General features: G+C 41.7%; 1 protein-coding gene across 3 annotated transcripts in view; it reads left to right on the forward strand.

The window, feature by feature from the left end:
* Nucleotides 1–22,823, forward strand: part of radil (Ras association and DIL domains) — a 29,218-nt gene extending 6,395 nt beyond the window's left edge. Inside the window, exons 3-16 of one of the 3 annotated variants that reach the window (XM_046837809.1) lie at nucleotides 3,456–3,575; nucleotides 5,850–6,109; nucleotides 6,379–7,053; nucleotides 9,018–9,055; nucleotides 9,438–9,595; nucleotides 9,938–10,053; nucleotides 11,304–11,574; nucleotides 15,093–15,265; nucleotides 17,080–17,230; nucleotides 17,514–17,695; nucleotides 20,886–21,186; nucleotides 21,346–21,488; nucleotides 21,719–21,858; nucleotides 22,137–22,823. In XM_046837809.1, coding sequence (XP_046693765.1) covers nucleotides 3,456–3,575; nucleotides 5,850–6,109; nucleotides 6,379–7,053; nucleotides 9,018–9,055; nucleotides 9,438–9,595; nucleotides 9,938–10,053; nucleotides 11,304–11,574; nucleotides 15,093–15,265; nucleotides 17,080–17,230; nucleotides 17,514–17,695; nucleotides 20,886–21,186; nucleotides 21,346–21,488; nucleotides 21,719–21,858; nucleotides 22,137–22,236 — 2,828 coding nt within the window. In that variant the 3' untranslated portion in view covers nucleotides 22,237–22,823. The remainder of the gene's footprint in view (nucleotides 1–3,455; nucleotides 3,576–5,849; nucleotides 6,110–6,378; nucleotides 7,054–9,017; nucleotides 9,056–9,437; nucleotides 9,596–9,937; nucleotides 10,054–11,303; nucleotides 11,575–15,092; nucleotides 15,266–17,079; nucleotides 17,231–17,513; nucleotides 17,696–20,885; nucleotides 21,187–21,345; nucleotides 21,489–21,718; nucleotides 21,859–22,136) is intronic. The other 2 variants (XM_046837810.1, XM_046837811.1) reach the window with 2 other exon arrangements.
* Nucleotides 22,824–23,368: the final 545 nt, after the last annotated feature.

Here is a 23,368-nt window from a genome sequence, read left to right on the forward strand (position 1 = left end):
TATCTTCCTATTATATCCTGCAATTGGTGGGCTTTAGAGAAGCATTTAGCTCTTACTGTGAGATTATAATCCGCAATTTGGTGGCTGTCTTTGGTTGCAGTGGGGAAAAAAGTGTGAATGTGCCTATCTACCAGCATTAAAGCTCCTTGATTGAGCAGAGTCCATTGTACTTAATATTGTGTGAGACACCTATAAGGTGGTATCAAAAAGTTTTCAGACTAGTGTGACAAAGTTCCAGTCGCTTTCTACGAATGTCCTTCCTCAAACGCTTAAAAACCCAGTAGTATAACTCACTATTGACAGTCTGGCCCCTTGGGATGAATTATCAATGCACAATGCCGTGAATGTCGAAAAAGATGATGCGCATGCGCTTAGTCAAGCTGCGGACCTGCCTCGTCTTTTTTGGTCGTGGACAAAATTTGCTCTTGCACATAGAACACTATTGCTTTGTCTCAGGGTCGTACCCATACACCCAAGTTCGTCACCGGTAATGATCCTCGTCATGGCATTGTGACAGAATTCTTGGCAGTCTTTGACGCAGTGTTCCTTTTGCTACTGGGACAGCAGCCTGGGGACGAACTTAGTAGCCGACAATCATCATGCACAAGTTGCTAAATGGTTTTGACATTTTCGTTGGGTTAACTAGTTCAAGGTCTTTCTGATATCTCGTTGTGTTCCGGTGATGTTCTTCCACTCTTGAAGCTTGAAACTACTCATTGCAGCATCACCATAAACTTTCCAAATCATATCAAATGTCTCTGTGGCAGATTTGCCCAGTTGCATGCAGTATTTCACGTTTCCTCTTTGTTTTAACTTGCTATCCATGATGGTGGACGATGTCTTTTAGCACACTGACTTATGAAGGTCGGTGCTCCCTGTGAGGGTGCGTTCAGCCTTGTGCTGCCATCTGTTGGCATGTTTCAAAACTAGTCTCGACACTTTTTGATACCACCTTATATAAGACTATTTCTTCTTTATTCCGAATGAAGTTCACTGAATAGTGAAGGCGCAGAATATTAAAAGGCCAGATTGTTTCCTGTTGCTTATTTATATAGATGACGCAAACAAGTGTCATGGCCAAGGTGGCGCTTACGACTAAACTTTTTCCATGTATATTTTTTTACTCTTGCATGACTCAAGTGTTCGCACCTCCAATCTTTTGCACCATCCTTTTGTGCTTTATGCTCCAAGTCAAGAACGTAAAGATGGATCTGATATAATATAATCAAGTAAACATCAATTACATTGCAAGGATTAAATATCGCACAATCCTAATGCGATAAAGGATTCCAGTTTTTAAGCTTTCCATATGTGATATTACGAGATTCCTTTTATGTTTGCCAATATAACAGACACTTACTATATAAGTCATTCAACCACCAATTTAAGTTGATAATCATGTGATTACTTAACTGGCGTTTTGTCCCCCTTTTTTATTTTACTATTGTTTTTGCTCAAGGTGTCAAGGAACTATCGAAATTATCTATATGGTTTTTGCCCTCTCCTCTATCCGTTTATTCCTCTCCTTCCCCCCTCTCTCTCTCTCTCTCTCTCTCTGTCTTTGTCTGTCTCCTCAGCTGTATTGTCTGCCTCAGCATTCATTAAAGACAACGGCGAATCTCCAGAGACTCGTTTGCACTCGGGCAGGAAGAAAAGAAGCAGCGTAGCCCTCAGTCTTCATTTCCCTGCACTCCTGCCACCACATGCACCAGGCAGATACCCACATACCCCGATAACTAATGCTTCACCGTTATTGTAGTAATAATAATAAAAAAATTATATAATTTTAATAATAATAATATGATACCAATTAAGAGTTATTTTTAAAATATTCAATGTTTTTATCCCGATGAAGAATTCAAATATTCAGAGAAGGCCCAAATGAATAATTCACTATTTTCATACCGAAATTTTAAAATAAGCAGTTTTGTATTTCTCGCTCCCGTCTCTTCTTTCATTGTTTGCCATAGCGCTAAATTAGGAATTTATCAAGGTGTTCATTGAGCCAAAACACAAAGCGGAGGTCAGAATCAATATCCGCAAAATTACTCAAGATAATTTATCCTCGGCTTTTTCTCCAGGCATATATGCGGACGAAAGACTGTGGCTAGGCTGCTGAACTGATAAAAGTAGAATTACGCATGAGCAACCAGACGAGCTGCGTGTAACCGGACGCTGTCAGACTCGTAACCCCTTGTTTGGTGCTACAAAGAACACAGGTTCATTCAAAAATGTTCCAGAATGTTATGTGGTTTAGCGAAGATGAGCAGGCAGAGAGATTACATTTGCCGATACTAATCATAATCCGCATTACACCCTCTCACACACACACACACACACACACACACACACACACACACACACACACACACACATTGTGTAACAGAAGCCAGGTGGCAGGGATGCACAGTGCTGAACTATTTAACAACACATACACTGACACCACGTCTCATCAATAACATATGAACTGCAATTATATGGGGCCCAGCGCTGTTAAAGTCTCAATTCCTATTGGTTGATTGCTTTTTACATTAAATAATACAGGTACACATTTAAGGCTAACAATTTAATTAAACATTTTTATTTTTACTTGAAAAATAATAATTGAAATAGAATGGTTTTCTTTAATAAGTCTCCAGTTTCACTTTCTGTTTCAATATAAGTGAAAACCATATATCAATTCTATAGCAAGCAGAAGAGTCTTGCACCTCACCCAGTTGACTTTCCGTCCTCGGACAAGCAGCAACGCAAGGAAATCTGTCCTGGATGGACTTTGTCACAGTATCAAAAGTTAAGACTGCCAGAGGACATTGTGCCAAATTGAGGACCTTGGTTCACATGCCAGTAGAGGCTTTATGAAATCGCTGAGTGTCACATTTAGAGGCAGAACACATGCACTTCAGCATTTTTTTCCCCTAGAGCTATTCATTAATTATTATCTGTAGCAAAAACAAAGGCAGCCAAGTTCACAGAAGGAAATTCTATAATCAGGAAAACGAGGTCAGATAGGTTCACAAACGATGAAACAGGAACTAATGAGAGGAAACAAGGTTGGTGTAAAGATATGAACACTAACCACAAACGAGGGTAGGAACAGGGCTGAAACAAAAAGGGAGTCCCTCAATCACTCCCCTGAAGGACACTTGGAAAAGTTTGCATTTTGTACCCGGGAATTAGCATCATGTCTTTGACTTGTTTCTCTAGACTCAAAGTCTGTAGCTTATGTGTCAGTGGCAATCATTAAGATCTTACAGGACAACTTCATGATTTTAGACATGGTGACTGAAGGCGAGGCACCAAGAAATCTCAGGCGAAAATTAACCTAGAGACTTCTGTAAATACCAACGTGCAAATAACTCCTGCTTATTAAGTGCATAAGTCAATGAGTTCATGTGTTTTTTTGTATTGTTCGATTAATGGTATTCTACTTTGCTGTGTTGTGCACCTGCCTCCAGGAGCTCACACACACTCCCCTGTCTTAACATCTACCCTGACTAGGGGTGCACATGCTAAATGTCAACGGAGTTCCCCCCGGGGCTGGCGTGTGGTTCTGCCCAGCACTGCAAATCTTAAAGGTGGGGAATGTGCTCAGGTACGGCGTCAACCACTAGCCCTGCCTGCCAAGCCCTTCCTGCCTGATACCTCCACTGCATACTCCACCTTCACATTCCACCGCAACCATAAAAATGTCACGATTGCAGTTGTCATTGCGATCATTAAACTCATGCCATAGAAAAAGCTTAAAATCTACATGAAAATGAGTGTTCAACCATGTGTTCACTGAGCATCAAAAAGTCAAAAAGTTCTAGAGTCCTACAAAGCAAGATTATGTGATTCTTCCTCAAACTGTTAGCACAAAGTTGGAGGCACTTTCAGTTGATAAGCACTCATACATGTGGATATGTCTGCCAAGCATGCTGAGATTCGAGCAAAAACTGTGGTGTCTGTTGGAGGGAAGAAGAAGATTTGATTGTTATCAGCATGGCAGTGGGGAAAAAACCCATGTCAGAATATGACATCACCAAGAGAGTGGGTATAGAACGGAGAAATGGAGAAGAACAAGTTATGAGCCTTGTGGGATGCCAGTGGAGAGTCTATGTGGGGCAGATGTGGACCCCCTTTATGTAACCTTCTGAGGGTTGACAAGAGAGTCTTATGGTTGACCATGTCAAATGCTGCTGACAGGTCTAGGTGGATGAGGGAGGACAAATGACAGCTTGGCTGATCTTGCAGCGTGAAGTTTAGTTAGTTTAGAAGCATAGTTAAAGGGATTGGACCAAGAGGGCAGGTGGTGGGATTGCAGCACCTCTTCTTCTGCTATGGTTAAGAAATTTGAAGAAATAGGGGATACCTGGCTGTGTAGTGTAGGCATAGTTGGTAAGGAAGTGAAGGACTGACCGATTTCCTCAATCTTCTTATTGTAGAAGGAGGTAAAGTCTTCTGCAGTCAGGCAGGTGGAGCAGGAGGGTTGAGTAGAAGAGAAGATGCTGTGCAGAGACCTCAAGCTTTTCCTTATAGAAAGCCAGTCTTAGCAGAAGTCTCATCTGTAGAGAATTTGGTCAGGAGTGCACGGTAAGAGGCGAGGTCTGCATAGGTTGTAATATTTTTCCACTTTCTCCACTGATCTAAGTTCTTGGCGATAGCTGTGCAACAATTCTGACACCCAGGGGGCAGGACAAGAGGTCTACTTGGGTTTAGTAGTCAGGGAGCAGAAAAAGTCCATGGTTGAAAAAAGAGAGGGAAGTGTCAGTAGCAGAGTCCTAAAGTAGAGAGAAAAACGAGTCAGGGTCAGGAAGAAATGAAAGAGTACAGGAAGCTGTAAAGGAAGGAGAGATGAAGTGGAGGTTTTTAGGTAGGATAGGGAGAGTGATTGTAAAGGAAACCAGATGATAATCAAAAATTTGAAGTGGGGTAGCAGTTAAATGTCAAGGAGAAGAAATTTGGAAGAGTCAGAAGGCAAGATGAATGAAGTTTGTCAGATGGGAGGTTGAAGTCACCAAGAACTGTCAGAGGGGTGCTGTCAGAAGGAAAGATTACTGAGGCATTTGTCCATCTCTTCTACAAAGTCTCCAAGGGGTGGTAGATGATGATGATGAATAGATTGATTGGAGAGGTAACTTCACCTTACTAGAAGAGAATAGATTTAAAATAAAGTTAAAGCACACAAATTCTAACAGGTAATGGGAACACAATTTGGATTGGATATTCAAAAAGGAACAAACACTAATCTCATGCTCAGGTGTCCACAAATGTTTGTCAATATAGTGCACCTACAGCTAACTTACACACTCCATTTCAGAAAGGTTAATAACATCTGAGAATAATAATGACTCTTCCGCCTCCATGTCGTTCACCCACAAGAGTGTTCTCAGTCACCTTTAATTGCTGGTATCACACGATCACCTTCTAAATGCGAACTCAGAGAAAAAAACACAGTGTAAATATTTATCTGGTATATATCTCTTAATGAATATTTCATGGAGCTGTAACCATAATGCATCAAGACACACATTCAGTGCAGTGTTCTAGTGCTAGTCAATTCCGCATACAGGTTTTTAGAAAAAAGAAAAAAAAATATATATATATATATATATATATATATATATATATATATATATATATATATATATATAGGGATGGACAGGAATATGTACATCAGGATCAAGTCAGTCAAGATGAGATTCACTCATGGCACATTTTCCCTGTTCTCAAAAATATTCATTATCCACAGCCTTTTCACCAAGTCTACTCTATAGCTCTCATTCTGAACACACTCTGTATATGATCAGCAAGTTAGTCACGAATGGTTAAAATAAGACGGTAGTTTAATAACCGACTCTCTTTGTTAGATATAAACGCACAGGCGCGGAAACTACAGCGGAACCGCGCTAAAGGAACCATGACCCTGCAGCATGGCTCCGCGTTCTGCCGCAGCCTCAGCGAAACCAGTCTGAACCTGGTGGGCGTGACTGGGGAGGAACCGAAGCGCTACTCTACACTGCCCGGGTCAGGCCGAGCACACTCGGATGGACGCAGAGAGGGGGGCGGAGTCAAGCATTCCCTCTACCAATCACCACATTTGCTGCTCCTACAAGGTTTTAACCAACAAGTGAGTGATGAACTCTCAGCTAATCATAGCGATGAGTTAACATAGAAATTGTGCACATCAGTGTTCGCACCGCAGATGTAACTACAGACTTTTTTCCAATACTTAAGCTGGGGGCAGAGTTTGGTAAAGACTCATGAAGTATTTAGACCTCAAACTAATTTGTAAAAATTCAAGTTTAGGTTAAGATCGAACTGCAAACTAAGAAGTTGTGTATTTTGTTAGAAAAATTGGTTGGTGTTCCGAATCATTTATTTGTTATCAATCAACAGGACTGCCTGGTTTACCTGCTGAACAAAGAACAGCACACGGTGGGTCAGGAGACAGCAAGCACACGTCCAAACATCTGTCTGTCATCTCCGGACATTCTTCCACTCCACTGCCGCATACGCCGCCGCCGCTCTTCGTCCTCATCCTCCTCGTCCTCTTCCTCCTCCTCCTCTACTTCTGATCATCGGCTCTTACTGGAACCGGTCAGCCACGGCACCGTGCTGATCAACTTCACCCGTATCGAGCGCCCCACTTCGCTCCGTCATGGTGACCTGCTGTCATTTGGCTCCCATTACATCTTTCTATACAGAGACCCCCTGAGCGCCAAGCCACTACCAGGCCACACCCTGGCCCGCCTCCGTGCCCTCGGCGCTTTGAACGCAGAGGCGTGTCCGACGTGCGGCGCTGCCCCACGGGAGCAGGCAGGATTTCGACAAAGCTCAAAAAACGCAAAGGGCTCAAAGAAGAGGAAGTTGGCGCTGGAGTTCGAAAGAGCCCAAGAGGACGCCTTGGTGAACCGGGTTCTCACACTGATTGAGCCGAGCGGCGATGATCACAAGCTCACCCCGGCGTACCTGCTCTGCCTGTGCATCCAACACTCAGCGATTTCATTCCCGCCCGGAAGCTTTGGCAAACTGCTCCTCAAAATTTCCAAGAAGATCCAGAGCATCGCATGGGTCGGTTTTCTCTTTGACAAGCTGATAATGAATTTTCCATTCGTTTGGGCTATAAAAATGTACGATTTGGACCTGATCAACATTTCAAACTAAATATTACATTGGCTAAAGTGCTTCCTTTTGACCTAAAACTTGAATATATGCCAATTTATGTTTCTATGATACGATTACTTGTAAATTCAGCACAAATACAATGGCAGTATGAAATTTCACATCGTTGCCCCGGACTGCGCATTTTAAAATCAAATACAGGGTGATATTTTTTAACTAGGAGTTGGCGAACCTCGGACGTTGGCAATTGTTTGGAACCCGTGTGAGCTTGTTTCGAATTATAGGAATTGTAATAGTGTGAGTGCTGCACAAAGGGAATTTCAGCGTATTTACAAGCCTGAATAAAAAAAGTCCCACATAACAGAGAATATCGTGGCTGTTTGAGCTGCCTTCGTGAGGAGCTCTCCCACTCGTTTCACAACACGCATCACCGCTGTTTTGAGCTGTTTCTTCAAAATGACAAACCCATGTTGTAATCGCATGAGCAAACGAGAAACGATTAGGATGCTATTACTTTTTATTATCAATACCGGATTTAATTTTAATTACATTTTTTATTCCTCCTGTTGGGTTTCCTGGTTTTCTAGTAGTTAGGATGCGGCGCTCTCACCGCTGCGGCCCGGGTTCGATCCCCGGTCAGGAAACCGACCCCAGCCATTAAGGTTGCACAAGCCAGTGCAATCTTAGTGCCGGTCCCAAGCCCGGATAAATGGGGAGGGTTGCGTTAGGAAGGGCCATGCAGATGGAACATCTAGGAAGGAACTTGCAGATCATGAATACGGATGATCCGCTGTGGCGACCCCCTAATGGGAGAAGCCGAAAGAAAGTTGTCCATGGCGGACATTCCCTCAGTGTACCATATTTGAGCAGCAGGAGCACAACAGAATGTAATAGAAAATTCAGAAATTTCCAGAAAATAACAAGCATTAGCTTCTAATTCCCTATTAACATCGAAGTATATGGAGATAAATTAACGCACATATTGTTCGTCCTGAAGTTTATTGGTAGTTTGGTATTGCCTAATTCTGTAGGGTCCAAAAAATACAGATACCCATCCCTAGTCCTAACTGGTGATGATGCCAAAATTCCCTTTGTGCAGCACTCACCCTTTCATCATTCTTTACAGTGAACTGCTCCATGGGGTTCTAAACAAGCTTACACTGGTTCCAAACAATTGCCGATGCCCCAGGGTAGCCAACTTCTAGTTCAAAGATTTCCCCGTGCCACCCTGTATCATTTTATGGTCCTGTAAAAATCCACCAGAAACAATTACAATTACAAATACAATTCTAGTGTAGTTTAAAGCGCACCATTTTGGCCTGTTTTTCACTGTTTAATAAAACACAAAATTTATTAATTTTTTTTTAACAAATTTAACACTCGTGTTGATTTTGTGCTATTTTCACTTTTAATTGAACATTTTTGGTAAATATAAAATGTGTCCCAATCGAACTAAATGAACCACAAGAGAAAAAAAAGTTTGTTCAGCGGGGACAGATTCTCCTCTGTGAAGGTCAAGGAAGCGTCTTATTCGCCGTCTCGTCTTCGTTCCCCGTCGGCTTAACATTTACCTCAGCCGCCGGTCAGCATGTAGAGCGCACAAGGGAGGGTGTCATGTAATTTGGGATTCGACCGAAATGCCTGTGAAAGCATGCCAAGGCGTTTAACGACCGCTCCGAAACACCGCCCCCTCCCCACACACACACACACACACACACACACTGATTAATTATTAAAATCCAATTACAAAAGGTCAGTGTCATTCAGGCTGAATATTAAGCGAAGAGACAGGCAAATAAAACAGCGATGCAATGAGATTGCTCCAAGGTGTATTGTTCCTCCCACATGAAACTCAATTCACATTTTAATGGCACTAATTGTTGTGTGCGTGTGCGTGTGTGTGTGTGTTACAGGAGAAGACAAAGGAATTGGCACAGAAGCAAGCTCAGCAGTGGGTATCATATTCCACCTTGTAGCAGTGTTTATATAGGTGTGTGTGTGTGTGCGTGTGTGTATGCGTGTGTGTATGCGTGTGTGTATGCGTGTGTGTATGCGTGTGTATGCGTGTGTGTGTGTATGCGTGTGTGTGTATGCGTGTGTGTATGCGTGTGTGTGTATGCGTGTGTGTGTGTGTGTGTGTGTGTGTGTGCGTGTGTGTGTGTGTGTGTGTGTGTGTGTGTGTGTGTGTGCACTTTCACAGTTTTGTATTGCTATTTAAACTTCTAGTCCAGCATTGCCTAATTGTATTATTTGCTTCTTTTTTTTTTTCTCCCTGAAGCAATCATGTTTACTGTAAGTGTGTGTAAGTTTGTTTGTGTGTGTGTTTGGTACAGTCAGGATCCAGCCTCCCTCTCACTTCTTAGCATCTCAGACTTCGTGCCAGACCTTCAGGTCATTTTCTTTTGGATGGCGAACGCTATCGAGATCCTCTACTTCATCCAGCAGAAATCGCCTACGTACATGCAGAATATTGAAATGATGGACAGCAAAGGTACACACACACACACACACACACACACACACACACACACACAGTATATGATATAATCATACAGCACGTAAGATGACTTTCATCTGTCATTCAGCGCTCTCTAACAAATTAGAGAATCGATAAAAGCCGTGCAGCAGGGAAAAAAAGGTCACCCTCCTGCTGACTCCTGTTCTTCATTGTGACTTATTCGGAGCCTAAAGCTGGGTTGTGATGAAGCTCAATGCGTCACATTGGGCGACTCAGCATATTAAAAAGCATCGTTTCCCGCCTCCGATAATCAGTAACCCTTATTCAACTTATACATTGGTCACTCTGTCCATTTATACTCTGTTTTCCTCTCAGCTGGATCGAAGGAGTCGCTCCTGTCAGCGACGATATCAGCCAGCGAAGAGGTGATGAGCATTCTGGAGGAAGTGATCATGTACACGTTTCAGCAGTGCGTCTACTACATCACGAAGGTAAAAAATAAGGCTCCGGCATCGTCAACATTTTTACGTCATTCTAATGATATTCTTTTTAAAAGGAGAAACTCCTGACAATTCCGCATATCAAGGAAGTGAATAAATGAACGAAGGATGAAAGGAATGAATTCATTTATGAATAAATAATGAATAAATAAAAAACTATTTTGTGTGTTTCTTTAATGCAGACATTTGTTAAAGTATGCTGAAATAAGTGGAACAGTTAATTGGAACAAATATTTTAAATAATTTGATATTTAATGTAAACTATTTAATTTTTCTATTTATTTTTTGGATTTGATCCATTTAATTTGTGCCTATTTATTCATTTACTACATTTAATTAGTTATTATTATATTATATTTTTTAAATTAGTATTAATTAGAATTATTCTAATTTATTTTAATATAAATATTTTTTTAATTTTATACCAAGCAGGTATTATATTTAAAATTGGTTTAAAAAATTTTAACTGTTGATGTTGACAAATATTAATAATAAAAAACAACATCAATAAAATACGACAAACCAATTTTAGGTTTTGCATTTCTTACCCCTAACTGCCCCGAAATTGAACCGAATCGTTACTTAAAAACCGAGGTACATACAGAACCGTGAATTCTGTATAGTGTTACACCATAAGTACAAGGGCATGCTCCATTCACAAATGTTATACCCTGGATTTATTCTAGATGTCGTTGAAATACTAAATACCTTTGTGACTTTACAGATGTTTGCTTTTTTCCACATTTTTCCACATACTGCACTCTTTGCCTGATTTAGCACCATTGAGTTATTATTGCACCTGGTGGTCAATAAACAAGAACCTGAACAAGCATTAACTAAAGCCTGATGGGGCAGGGATCATGCTGCCCCATGCTCAGGTGGGAAGCAGCTTATTGGAATGTCAATGACACTGTTGACAAAATCATCCCACCACTTTGGGCTTGTTTAAAGATTTGTGCACCCACTAGAATAAATGTTATACGTTTTAACACACAAAGACAAAGAGGAAGTGCAGATGTTGTACAGAAAGTGCACTATGTATAGGACCAAATGTGAAATTTCACTAATTTTTTTCATCACTTATTTCTTCTCATCCTCCTTCATTTGTCTATGTATTGGGTCTATGCATATGGTGTCCCCAAAGCTGTTTGGATTTGTGAGTGTGTGTGTGTGTGTGTGTGTGTGTGTGTGTGTGTGTGTGTGTGTGTGTTGTGTTGTTTCTCTGTGTTATTTTTCTGCAGTCCTTGTACGTGGTGTTCCCAGCCTTGTTGGACTGCAGCCCGTTTAGAGGCGAGACGTCATCGGAGGCATGTCGGCGGGTTACGGGTGCACGGGCGTGTGCCTGCAGCTTGTGTGTCATGCCCGAGGCAGTACGTCGGGCTCTGTGTGTGTTTCAGACCACAGCTGAACTCATGCAGCAGTATCAAGTTCATGCCGAGATCCAGAGCCAAATGTTTGCCTACCTCTTCTTCTTCACCAATGCCTCGCTCTTCAATCTACTCATTGATAAAGGTGATGGATGGATGGATGGATGGATGGATGGATGGATGGATGGATGGATGGATGGATGGATGAATGGATGAATGAATGAATGAATGAATGAATAGATGATGGATTTACATTAACATTTATGGCTTTGGCAGATGCTTTTGTCCTGATTGACTTATCACAGTTGAACCAAGCTGCCACTCCAGACAAAGGTGGCAGCTTGGTGTGGCTGGGATCTGAACTGACAACCTTGAGATCCAAAGTCCAATGCCTTAAACACTTAACTTTGGATGGATGGATGGATGGATGGATGGATGGATGGATGGATGGATGGATGGGTGGTTAACTAGCTAGGTATTCTCTCTGTATGATTGTTAAACAGATGCCACCCTGGTTTGATGGATGGATGGATGGATGGATGGATGGATGGATGGATGGATGGATGGATGGATGGATAAATGGATGGATGGATGGATGGATGGATGGATGGATGGATGGATGGATGGATGGATGGATTGATAAATAGTCAGATATTCTGTCTATATGATTGTTAAACAGATGTCTCCCCAGTCTTATGAATGGATGGATGGATGAGATTGATAAATAAATGGATGGATGGATGGATGGATGGATGGATGGATAGATGGATAGCTAGCCAGATATTCAGTCTGTCGGATTGTAAAAAACATTACTTTTACCTCTGACTATTACACACTACTGACACTAGAGACTCCTTTTATTATGTAAATGACATCACAATGTCATTGATTGCCTTTTTTTTTTACTGCTTTTCTTCTTCATTTTTTATAATATATTAAAGTCTACACTCATTCAGGCTGCCTGCTCACTAACACACACTAATGTGCTTGCTAGGCCATATCTGCGCCATCATATGTCTTCATTAAGCATGTAGACAACATCTGCTCCCAGTGATAATAGAGAAAGAGAGGCGACGGAAGCAGTAGGGCAGGTAGCATGAAGGTGAAAGGGATGGACGGGATTAGAATGGGAAAGTGGACATACAGGAGAGAATGCAGACTGATAAACTGTGCTGGGGGTTTAGTATGACCTCTAGTGTCATGTGCTAGTAAACTACACAAACACGCACACATACACACACTGCCCGGGGATCCACGGTTCAGATGCGAATTCAGCAAAATTTTTCATTCGACCAAATTGAATACCATAGCAGAGATGATCAATGTGGCAGCTCTGCAATTTCAGAAACTGCTGAGGTCCTAAGACTTTTCACACACAATCGTCTCTGGAGTTTTGACAGAATGGTGCAAAAAACAAAAAACATCCAGCAAAAGAAAGGGCAAAATCATCTTGTTGATAACTTTAGAGCCGAAAAGGTAAGCAGGATGGATGGACTACACCAGTATAGGACCACCTCAAGTTCTACTTAAGAACTTTAATGGGCATGGACTTACGGAAACAGAAAACCACTTTTTAGTTTTCTAATAAAAAGTGTAAAAATTAACAGATACTTTTTCTGGTCTGGGATTTAGAGTGAAGAAGAGCCACATTAGGAGCTTGGTTGAGATGGACAAAACAATCCATGCATCAATTCATTCAAATAATTGATTATGGTTACAGTTTTGGCAGATATCCAGCAGAAATCCCTGATTCATACATTTTAGTCAGTCCCCACCAGTACTAGAACACAATTTTCATTGCAGCTAGCTGAAAGTGATGTGGTGTGGAAGACAATAACTATAAACAGGCAAGCAGTCACAACCGTACCCCCAATTAGCAAGATGAAGCAACTGTTGTTTATGTAGTAAGGGTCGCAACTGCAAGCAAAAGAGTCTGAGTTCTCTCAGTGATAGAAGGTCTGAGTCACAGAGACAGGTAATTATGTTTGGACTGACTGTTCTTTGGGGAAAAATAAATTGAGGAAGTCTCAGAGTGCTACAGAGCAAGAGAATTTTGCCGACTCGGTGGTCCTTCCTTTGAAGTGCTGTAAGGTCTGCAGTGTCTTGAACAGGGGTATCAAACTCACTTGATGTAATGAGCCACATTCCCACATTTAGGATTTATCTGATTTATTTAGCAAGGATTACATGGTTACAATTTCTTTTAAGGAATTAGAACATTTTCTGACCCTTTTCACTACAAAATCAGAGGGTCACAGGGTAATTGACCTCTTCTTAACACTAAAGCTTAGCTCTAAATTCCACCCCAAAATCCTAACTCATTTGATGCTGTACAACATGGAACAACAAAAAAAAAAATGTGAGGATCAAGATTAGGGTTACCTCCATCCCCCAAACCTTTGGTTTGATTTGGTCCAGATTGGAGGATCTAGATCATGTTTATCTTCATCCCACAATCACTTGGTTTGACTCTAACCAGGTTGTAGGATCATGATCAGGTTCACAGAGATCCCCTGAACCTTAGTTTCGTCGCTGACTGGGTTTTAGGATTTAGATCAGGTCCAACAACACCCTCTGGACCTTTTTCGTTTGACTGCACCCAGGTTGGAAGATCTAGATCAGGTTCACCGAGATCCCCTGAGCTTTTGGTTCATCGCTGCCTGGGTTGAAGGATTTAGTTTAGGTTCAGCTTCCCTCCCTGGACCTTTGGTTTAACTTTAACCAGGTTGGAGGATCTAGATCAGGTTCACCTCCATCCCTTAAACCTTTGGTCTGACTGGGTTGTAAGATTTACATCATGTTTAGCTCCTCCCCCAGAACTTTGGTTTGACTTTCTCCAGGTTAGAGGATCTAAATCAGGTTCACCTCCATCCTATGAACCTTTGTTTCATCGTGGACCAGGTAAAAGAATGTAGCAATATTTACATTTACCATGTGGCAATATTTAATTTGGACAAGGTTTCTAAATGTATTTGGTGGCCTGGATTCGAGCCTGTATCAGGTCAGTCCCTGCTGTATGTCTGCCATCCCTGTTCTAGAATCTTCTTTTATTTCCACCTTTTTTTCCTATAATGAATTCGTTGTTGATTTATACTCACTAGCACAGCTAGTGCAACAGCAACAGCTGCAAGACAGCTACAGTCAAATACAGTATTAATGGAGCCCTTTACAGAATAAGAAATATTGTTGTATAAATGGGTATATTTTAAGAGTAATATAACAATATTTAAGGACATTCAAGGACCTGCAAAACATTTGTGTTAATCAACCTCCCACATTAAATACTGCACATTGTGTCATGTGGAATTACATCACGCATTTCTTTTTTTTAAAAGATAGCTGGGTGGCATATGTTCCGTGAAAGGGCACTGTAAGGTTGCAGTTATTTTTCTATACGCCCATAATCCTCTTTGTGTTGTAACAGACAGGACGGTTAAATACTTATCTTAAACACACACTCACACACAGATGTTAAAAACGGATAACACAGCAGGATAAGGATTTATATTGTCATTTTAATAGGAGGTGTCAGGCACAACTGTGTATTTATTCAAAGCCAGGAACAAAAGGGAAAATGTGCTACTGTTTTTATATATATATATAATATATATATATATATGTGTGTGTGTGTGTGTGTGTGTGTGTGTGTGTGTGTGTGTGTAGGTCCAGTGAGGGGCTGGTTTCACCGCTCCCAAGCGTTGCAGATACAAGCATGTTTGCGTATGCTCCTCGACTGGGCCAAAGGAGCAGGACGGGCCCAGATTGCTCAGAGGTTTTTCGCCAGACTGTGCAGCATGGTCACCATCCTCATCACTCCCGCCTCGCAGCTCTCACAGGTTACACTTAAATCTGTGTGTCGTAGATGATGAAGTGTTGGCCTTGATGTGAAGTGCAGTGTTTAAAGACACTGCTTCAGCATTTCTGTCATTTCTCAACTCAAACCCTGTAGATAATGGGTTTTGGTGTAAATAATACACTGGTTATGCATAACACTATGACCACTGACAGTCAATAATTTAATTCAAGCCGGTGGTGACTGTGGCAAGGAAAAACTCCCTGAGATGGTATAAGGTAGAAACCTTGAGAGGAACCAGACTCAAGAGGAAACCCATCCTTATCTGGGTTGCATTGAATGTCCATTTATTACAGATAAACAATGTTGCAGGGTACAGTGATGGTGATCAGAAGAAAACTGTAGTCCTGAGTCAGTGTAGCAGACTTTTGACATTAACTACAGTCCAAATCCATCCTCAAAGCTCCCGTTCTTACTCCGTAATTTTATGGAACCACCCAAGGCATTGATGAGAAACCGTCCCCAGCTGCACATAATGGCCTTTAATCGAAGAGGACACCATCCAGAAGCAGGCCTAGACAAAGTGGTAAGATCCGAGGAGGGAAAAGGGACAGGAACAGTGGTCACTGGAACCTCAGGAGCATGTTTAGCTTGACCGGGAGAAAGAGAAAGAGAGAGAGAGAGAGAGAGAGAGAGAGAGAGAGAAAAGCGGGGTGACAGGAAGAGAAGGATAACACTGTCTATGTCTTCATCATGGCACGTGTTAGTGGGTGGGATATATTCGTCAGCAAGTGTACATTATTTCCTCAAAGTTAAAGTGTTAAGAGCCAGAAAAATGTGCAAGTGTAAGGATTAAAGTGAGTTTGACAAGTGAAAAATTGTGTTGGCTAAACGCGCATCTCCAAAACTGCAGCTCTTGTTGTTCCCTATTTGTAGTGGTCAGTATCTATCAAAAGTTGTCCAAGAAAGGAACAGCAGTGAGCCAACGACATGGTCATGGGCGGCCGAGGCTCATTGATGCACATGGGGATCGACGGCTGGCCTGTGTGATCCGATCCAACAGCTGAAATAGCTGAAGAAGTTAATGCTGGTTCTGATAGAAAGGTGCCAAATTCCACAGTGCATCGTAGTTTGTTACGTATTGAGCTGCATAGACACCGACCAGTCAGGGTGTCCATGCTGACCCCTAACCTCCGCTGAAAGCACCAACAATGGGCGTGTGAGCATTAGAACTGAGCCTGCCCTGATCTGATAAATCATGTTTTCTTTTACACCACATGGATGACCTTACCTGGGGAACAAATGGCACCCGGCAGAGGCAGTGTGATGCTTTGGGCTATGTTCTGCTGGGAAACCTTGGGTCCGGCCATCCATGTGGATTTTACTTTGACATGTACCACCTATCTACGCAGACCATGTACACTCTTTCATGGAGATGGTATTCCATCATGGCTGTGGCCTCTTTCAGCAGGATAATGAACCCTGCCACAATGCAAAAATGGATCAGGAATGGTTTGAGCAGCTCAATCCAGTCGAGCATCTGTGGGACGTGCTGGACATCAAGTCGGATCAATGGAGGCCCCACCTCGCAACTTACATGCTTACTTAAAGGATCTGTTGCTAACATCTTAGTGCCAGATACCACAGCACACCTTCAGGGGTCTAGTGGAGTCCATGCCTCAATAGGTCAGAGCTGTTTTGGTGGCAAAATTGGGGGCCAAAACAATATTAGGCAGGTGGTCATAATGTTATGCCTGATCAGTGTATATTTTAAATCCAGATGATGGACTATGTATTCTTGAGGCGTGTCTCTCTGTTGTAGTGTAGTAATAGTGTTGCTTTTTTTGCCATGTGAAGATGAGTTGGAAAGTTTTGCGGGCCGAACATCCGTGTCTGAAACCTGTCCAGCTTCACCGAATCCTTACACAATACCAACTGACCAGCGAAGTGGGTTCCGTTTCAATCTGGCAACCAAGCAGTGAAGACGAAGCCTACGTTTACAGAACTGGTGAGGGATTGTCCAGTGTGATCTTTGCTTCCATAAAAAACTGTTATCATAGCACATTATAACTGATTTTTTATTTTTTTTTTAAATGGCCACCCTAAAAGATTTAAACAGGATTTAAGGTGGCCAGGGTATAGTATTTTCTCTGAATTATGATAAATAATGTCTAACTGGTGTTATGTAATATTATACTATATATATATATGTGTGTGTGTGTGTGTGTGTGTGTGTGTGTGTGTGTGTGTGTGTGTGTGTGTGTGTGTGTGTGTGTGTGTGTGTGGTACAGTTGATCTGTTGGAGAGCTTTGATAACCACCCTCCCATCGTGCTACCCAGCGCTGGGTTTAAGGTGGACCTGGAGAGTGAGTGTGTCGACGACAGCATCTACAGACAGCTGCTTTACATCCGCCATTTTCTGTGGGGTCTCCGCACCAAGACCCATAGCAGCGCAGACAGACAGGACATTCAGGTGCGTTTACCTCACGTGTCTAGGTTCACGTTACCTGTTTCAATATCAAATTAAAAATCTTTTGATATGGTCAAGAGAATTTTCTTTGCATGCTGACATCCATTGGTGACTTTTTTTTATCACAGCTTAGAATTAATGTGTGTCTTTTCAAAACCTATACATAATATTACTATTGAAGTTACATGATGTTGCTGATGTTTATTTTCCAAATGTAATTCACCCTCAAATTGCATATGTATCTAAGGCTTAATTTCTACCTTTCCTTTTCATCCAGCAGATCATCATGAACACGAAAATGCGTCTCAGTATCGCAGTTCTTTATAATTCCGCTGTGATGAACTAAAAACAAGCAATGATTTGTTGCATAAATACTCATTTGTCCAAGTCGACTAGGTTCAGGTATGACGTTTACAGCTTCTGTGCACTTTTTTCTGTTAAAGTGGTAATATTGCTATTTATGACGGCGTTTTAGTGCCACGTAAAAACAAAACATGCAAAAGTCGAAGATTACGAGAATAAAGTCGAAATATTTTGAGAATTAAGTAAAACAAATACGAGGATAAACTTGAAATCAGTAAACACTGATGGAACCCTAATAAGTGATGAGGAAAAAGTTGGGTTCCTCTCAAGGTTTCTTCCTCATGAAGTCACAGGGAGTTTTTCCTCGCTCGTTAGGGATCAACTAAATTTATAGGGACAGATTTCTGACACTAAAATATACAGTATTGTTCAAAATAATAGCAGTACAATGTGACTAACCAGAATAATCCAGGTTTTTAGTATATTTTTTATTGCTACGTGGCAACGAGTTACCAGTTGGTGCAGTAGATTCTCAGAAAACAAACAAGACCCAGCATTCATGATATGCACGCTCTTAAGGCTGTGCAATTGGGCAATTAGTTGAAAGGGGTGTGTTCAAAAAAATAGCAGTGTATGCCGTTGACTGTACAAACTCAAAACTATTTTGTACAAACATTTTTGTTTCTAGGATTTAGCAATCCTGTGAATCACTAAACTAATATTTAGTTGTATGACCACAGTTTTTTAAAACTGCTTCACATCTGTGTGGCATGGAGTCAACCAACTTGTGGCACCTCTCAGCTGTTATTCCACTCCATGATTCTTTAACAACATTCCACAATTCATTTACATTTCTTGGTTTTGCTTCAGAAACAGCATTTTGATATCACCCCACAAGTTCTCGATTGGATTAAGGTCCGGGATTGGGCTGGCCACTCCATAACATTCATTTTGTTGGTTTGGAACCAAGACTTTGCTCGTTTACTAGTGTGTTGGGGGTCATTGTCTTGTTGCAACAACCATTTCAAGGGCATGTCCTCTTCAGCATAAGGCAGCATGACCTCTTCAAGTATTTTGACATATGCAAACTGATCCATGATCCCTGGTATGCGATAAATAGGCCCAACACCATAGTAGGAGAAACATGCCCATATCATGATGCTTGCACCACCATGCTTCACTGTGTTCACTGTGTACTGTGGCTTGAATTCAGAGTTTGGGGGTCGTCTCACAAACTGTCTGTGGCCCTTGGACCCAAAAAGAACAATTTTACTCTCATCAGTCCACAAAATGTTCCTCCATTTTTCTTTAGGCCAGTTGATGTGTTCTTTGGCAAATTGTAACCTCTTCTGCACATGCCTTTTTTTTAACAGAGGGACTTTTCGGGGGATTCTTGAAATTAGATTAGCTTCACACAGACGTCTTCTAACTGTCAAAGTACTTACAGGTAACTCCAGACTGTCTTTGATCATCCTGGAGCTGATCATTGGCTGAGCCTTGGAGATCATTTTAGCTGAACAGCCTATAATTTTTTGCACCTCTTTATAGGTTTTCCCCTCTCCAATCAACTTTTTAATCAAAGTATGCTGTTCTTCTGAACAATGTCTTGAACGACCCATTTTCCTCAGGCTTTCAAATGCATGTTCAACAAGTGCTGGCTTCATCCTTAAATAGGGGCCACCTGATTCACACCAGTTTTTTCACAAAATTGATGACCTCAGTGATTGAATGCCACACTGCTATTTTTTTGAACACACCCCTTAATTGCCCAATTGCACACCCTTATGAGCGTGCATATCATGAATGCTATATATATATATAAAATCTGTTTTCTGAATGTTGATCTAATTGTATAATCTAATCTAAATGCTGAATTGAATTGAATTTGAACTATATATACAGTACATTAATGTGGATGAGGAATTGAAACGCTGAACATGCAGCATATAAACTCCTTCTTTTTTTTGTTGGTTTTCGATTGTAAAAACTTGCAATCAAAGCAGAACCTAAGGTGTACCATGGTTTAGTTATTTGCATACAGCTGTCTGTTTGGTACAAACCGCTAGACAGAAGATTGATAAATCTGATTAAAGGATTAAAGCTGTAATGCTGTGCCTATCTGATAGAAGGATTATGGATAGTGTGTGTCTGTTAATCTCTTCTAGAAGAACACTCTGCAGTACTTTATAGAGAGACTATGCAAAGCACAATGTGTTTGCTCGATTGTTTATATAGGAGTAAGTTCATAATTTGTACCTCTGGCTTCTTCCATGAACGTTATACGACTTGGATCAAATACGGTGGTATCACAAAGTTTCGAGACTCGCTCTGTTTACAAGGAAGTTCATTTACACACTATCCTTGTAATTAACCTTCAAATTATTCCCCTTGCTCCAATCTTTGCTGCCACTTCTGGAATGTGTCCTGGAAGTCTTCTTTTCGAACCGGATCTCCTCAATGGTGTCAAACGGCGACCTTGATCTTCATCTTCAGGAAGGGGGTGACGTCCGCAGTAGCCAAATCTGGCGAGTAGGGTGGGTGCAGATGCGAGATCATGTGGATTGTTTTCCGACGATCATCGTGCACAAATTGCCGTATGGTTTCGACATTTGCGGGGGTTGAGCTTGTCGAAGGGATTCCTTGATCTCTCGTCATCTTCTAGTGATGTTTTCTCGCTCTTGATGCTCACAAGCCACTCAAAACACCTCGATCAACTCAATTTGCCGTATGTCATGTCAGACTCCTCTGCAGCAGTTTTTCCAGTTTCACAAAGAATTTCCCGTTTGCACTTTTTTCTAAGTTGCTGTCCATGATGAAATCGCAGACGTGGGTAACACACATGGTCAGAATAGCACTTTTCTAGAATGATGTGGTGATATCGTATTTGCAGCGTGGAGAGGGAGAAGGAGAAGTCCACGTTCCTTCCGTTGGAGGACGAGGAGAGGGCTCGGGAGCCGAGGAACGGCCTAGAGAACGAGCACGCGCATCTCATCACAAAAATGGAACAGGCTCACGGCACGCCCCGGATTTGTCCTGCCTGCTCACGCCACCTAACACACCTCTGTTCCCGGAATTCACACACAATCCATACGCCAAACACTCGCAGAAGGAACATATTCTGGCCAATGGGTGTACACGCTCCACTCCTGAGCACAAGATCATCAATGGATACATCAGTAACGGTACTGAAGGTTAGTCGCAGACTGTGTGTGTGTGTGTGTGTGTGTGTGTGTGTGTGTGTGTGTGTTTCACTTATTTCAAGTAAATTTTGTATTTGTGTATATGTTCCTATATGTTTGTGCATAAATACACTATAAACACTGCATGTGTGTGTGTGTCCCCCTCTCCAGGCCCTCCTAATGGGTGTGGCTTTCCTTTCCCCATCCCTCTGGCCCAGTCGCTTGGCAATAACTCTGATCCTGTGTGTTCCGTCTTTGTAGTGGACTTGGACAAAGGACCCTATGGCCTGGGAATGGGACTCATCGATGGACTTGTAAGTGCTGCGGCTGTTTTATATAGCCTCTATTTTATTATTTATTATATATCAAATACATTCATACATTCTCAATCAGTCACCTGATTAGTTAGATCTAGTTAGATTAGTTAGATTTTTGACCACTAGGTGCAGTAATTAGTAAGATCTATCTTTTTATTGCATTCTTTGTGATGATAATGTCGATCCTGAAAACTTCACGCTCTGCTCCAAAACCTCTGTGTGTAAAGCACACTCCGCTGAATACCCCGGGAATCTACATCCGCACACTGATCCCTGACGGACCGGCCGCTTCAGACGGACGTCTGCACATCGGAGACCGGATCCTGGCTGTAAACGGGAAAAGCCTCATCGGAGCCGATTACCAGAGGTTTCACACGCGTATCTCGTGCATATTCACACATCACCATTCACAATGTAACAAATCGCTATGTAGAAATTTCTGATTCTTCAACTCAAAATTGTAGCTATGAATAAGTAAAATACTCGCTCGAAGACGTTGTTGTTTCTATAGCAACAACTGAAGTTAGAGTTAGTTTAGCAGATGTTAAACGTAACTACAAATGGATAAAAATGCCCACACTTGTGGTGTTGTTTTATTCTTTTTTTTCTCTATTTGTCTCTTCATCTGTTTCCGTTCCTCCTCAGCGCCGTGGATCTGATCCGTCTAGGCGGAAGACGGCTTCGCTTTCTCGTGGCGAAATCAGATCCTGAAGTGTCTGAGAAGATCAGTGCTTCTTCCTGCTGAGAGAGAGAACGAGGGTCCAGATTGGAGCGCACTCTTCTGGAAACAAATGGAGTCGAATGCTAAGCGTCCTCTCCATGGTGAGGATAAAGAGAATAAGCACATGGATAAGATCTCTCAGAGACTTCTCTCCTTCACCTCACACCACACTCAGGAGAGAGACTTAGCACAGACCACAACAGCGTCATCTTCTCTTCTTTTTCTCTTCTGCTCTTTGCCCTGGAGTCTTACGCAATTCCTTCAGAAAACGTTAACACAAATGTATCGAAATTCAACTCAAGACACAATATATCCTGTTTACAAACATTTCCATGATATCAATTTAGACAGTAAACAAATCATCTGATCTTCTAAATGTACAGGAGCGTAAGAATAATGGAACAGTAAACTGATAAACGAGTGGAGGAATTAAGAAACAGCTTCATTCAGCTTGTGTATGTATTGTCAAATATTGCACTGGATGAACATTCTTCTTCTTCACTCCTCTTCTTCACTCCTCTCTTCTTCATTACTTTCTTCTTCACTCCTCTCTTCTTCACGCCTCTCTTCTTCACTCCTCTTCTTCACTCCTCTCTTCTTCACTCCTTTTCTTCATTCCTCTCTTTTTCACTCCTCTTCTTCATTCCTCTCTTCTTCATTTCTCGTCTTCACTCCTCTTCTTCACTCTCTCTTCTTCACTCCTCTCTTCTTCATTCTCATCTTCACTCTCTCTTCTTCACTCCTCTTCTTCATTCCTCATCTTCACTCCTCTCTTCTTCACTCCTCTTCTTCATTCCTCGTCTTTACTCCTCTCTTCTTCACGCCTCTTTTCTTCACTCCTCTTCTTCACTCCTCTCTTCTTCACTCCTTTTCTTCATTCCTCTCTTTTCACTCCTCTTCTTCATTCCTCTCTTCTTCATTTCTCGTCTTCACTCCTCTCTTCTTCATTCCTCGTCTTCACTCTCTCTTCTTCACTCCTCTCTTCTTCATTTCTCGTCTTCACTCCTCTCTTCTTCATTCCTCATCTTCACCTCTCTTCTTCACTCCTCTCTTCATTCCTCATCTTCACTCCTCTCATCTTCACCTCTCTTCTTCACTCTCTTCTTCATTCCTTGTCTTTACTCCTCTTCTTCACTCCTCTCTTCTTCATTCCTCT

Source organism: Silurus meridionalis, chromosome 24 (assembly GCF_014805685.1).
Source record: "Silurus meridionalis isolate SWU-2019-XX chromosome 24, ASM1480568v1, whole genome shotgun sequence".
Lineage (NCBI taxonomy): Eukaryota > Metazoa > Chordata > Actinopteri > Siluriformes > Siluridae > Silurus > Silurus meridionalis.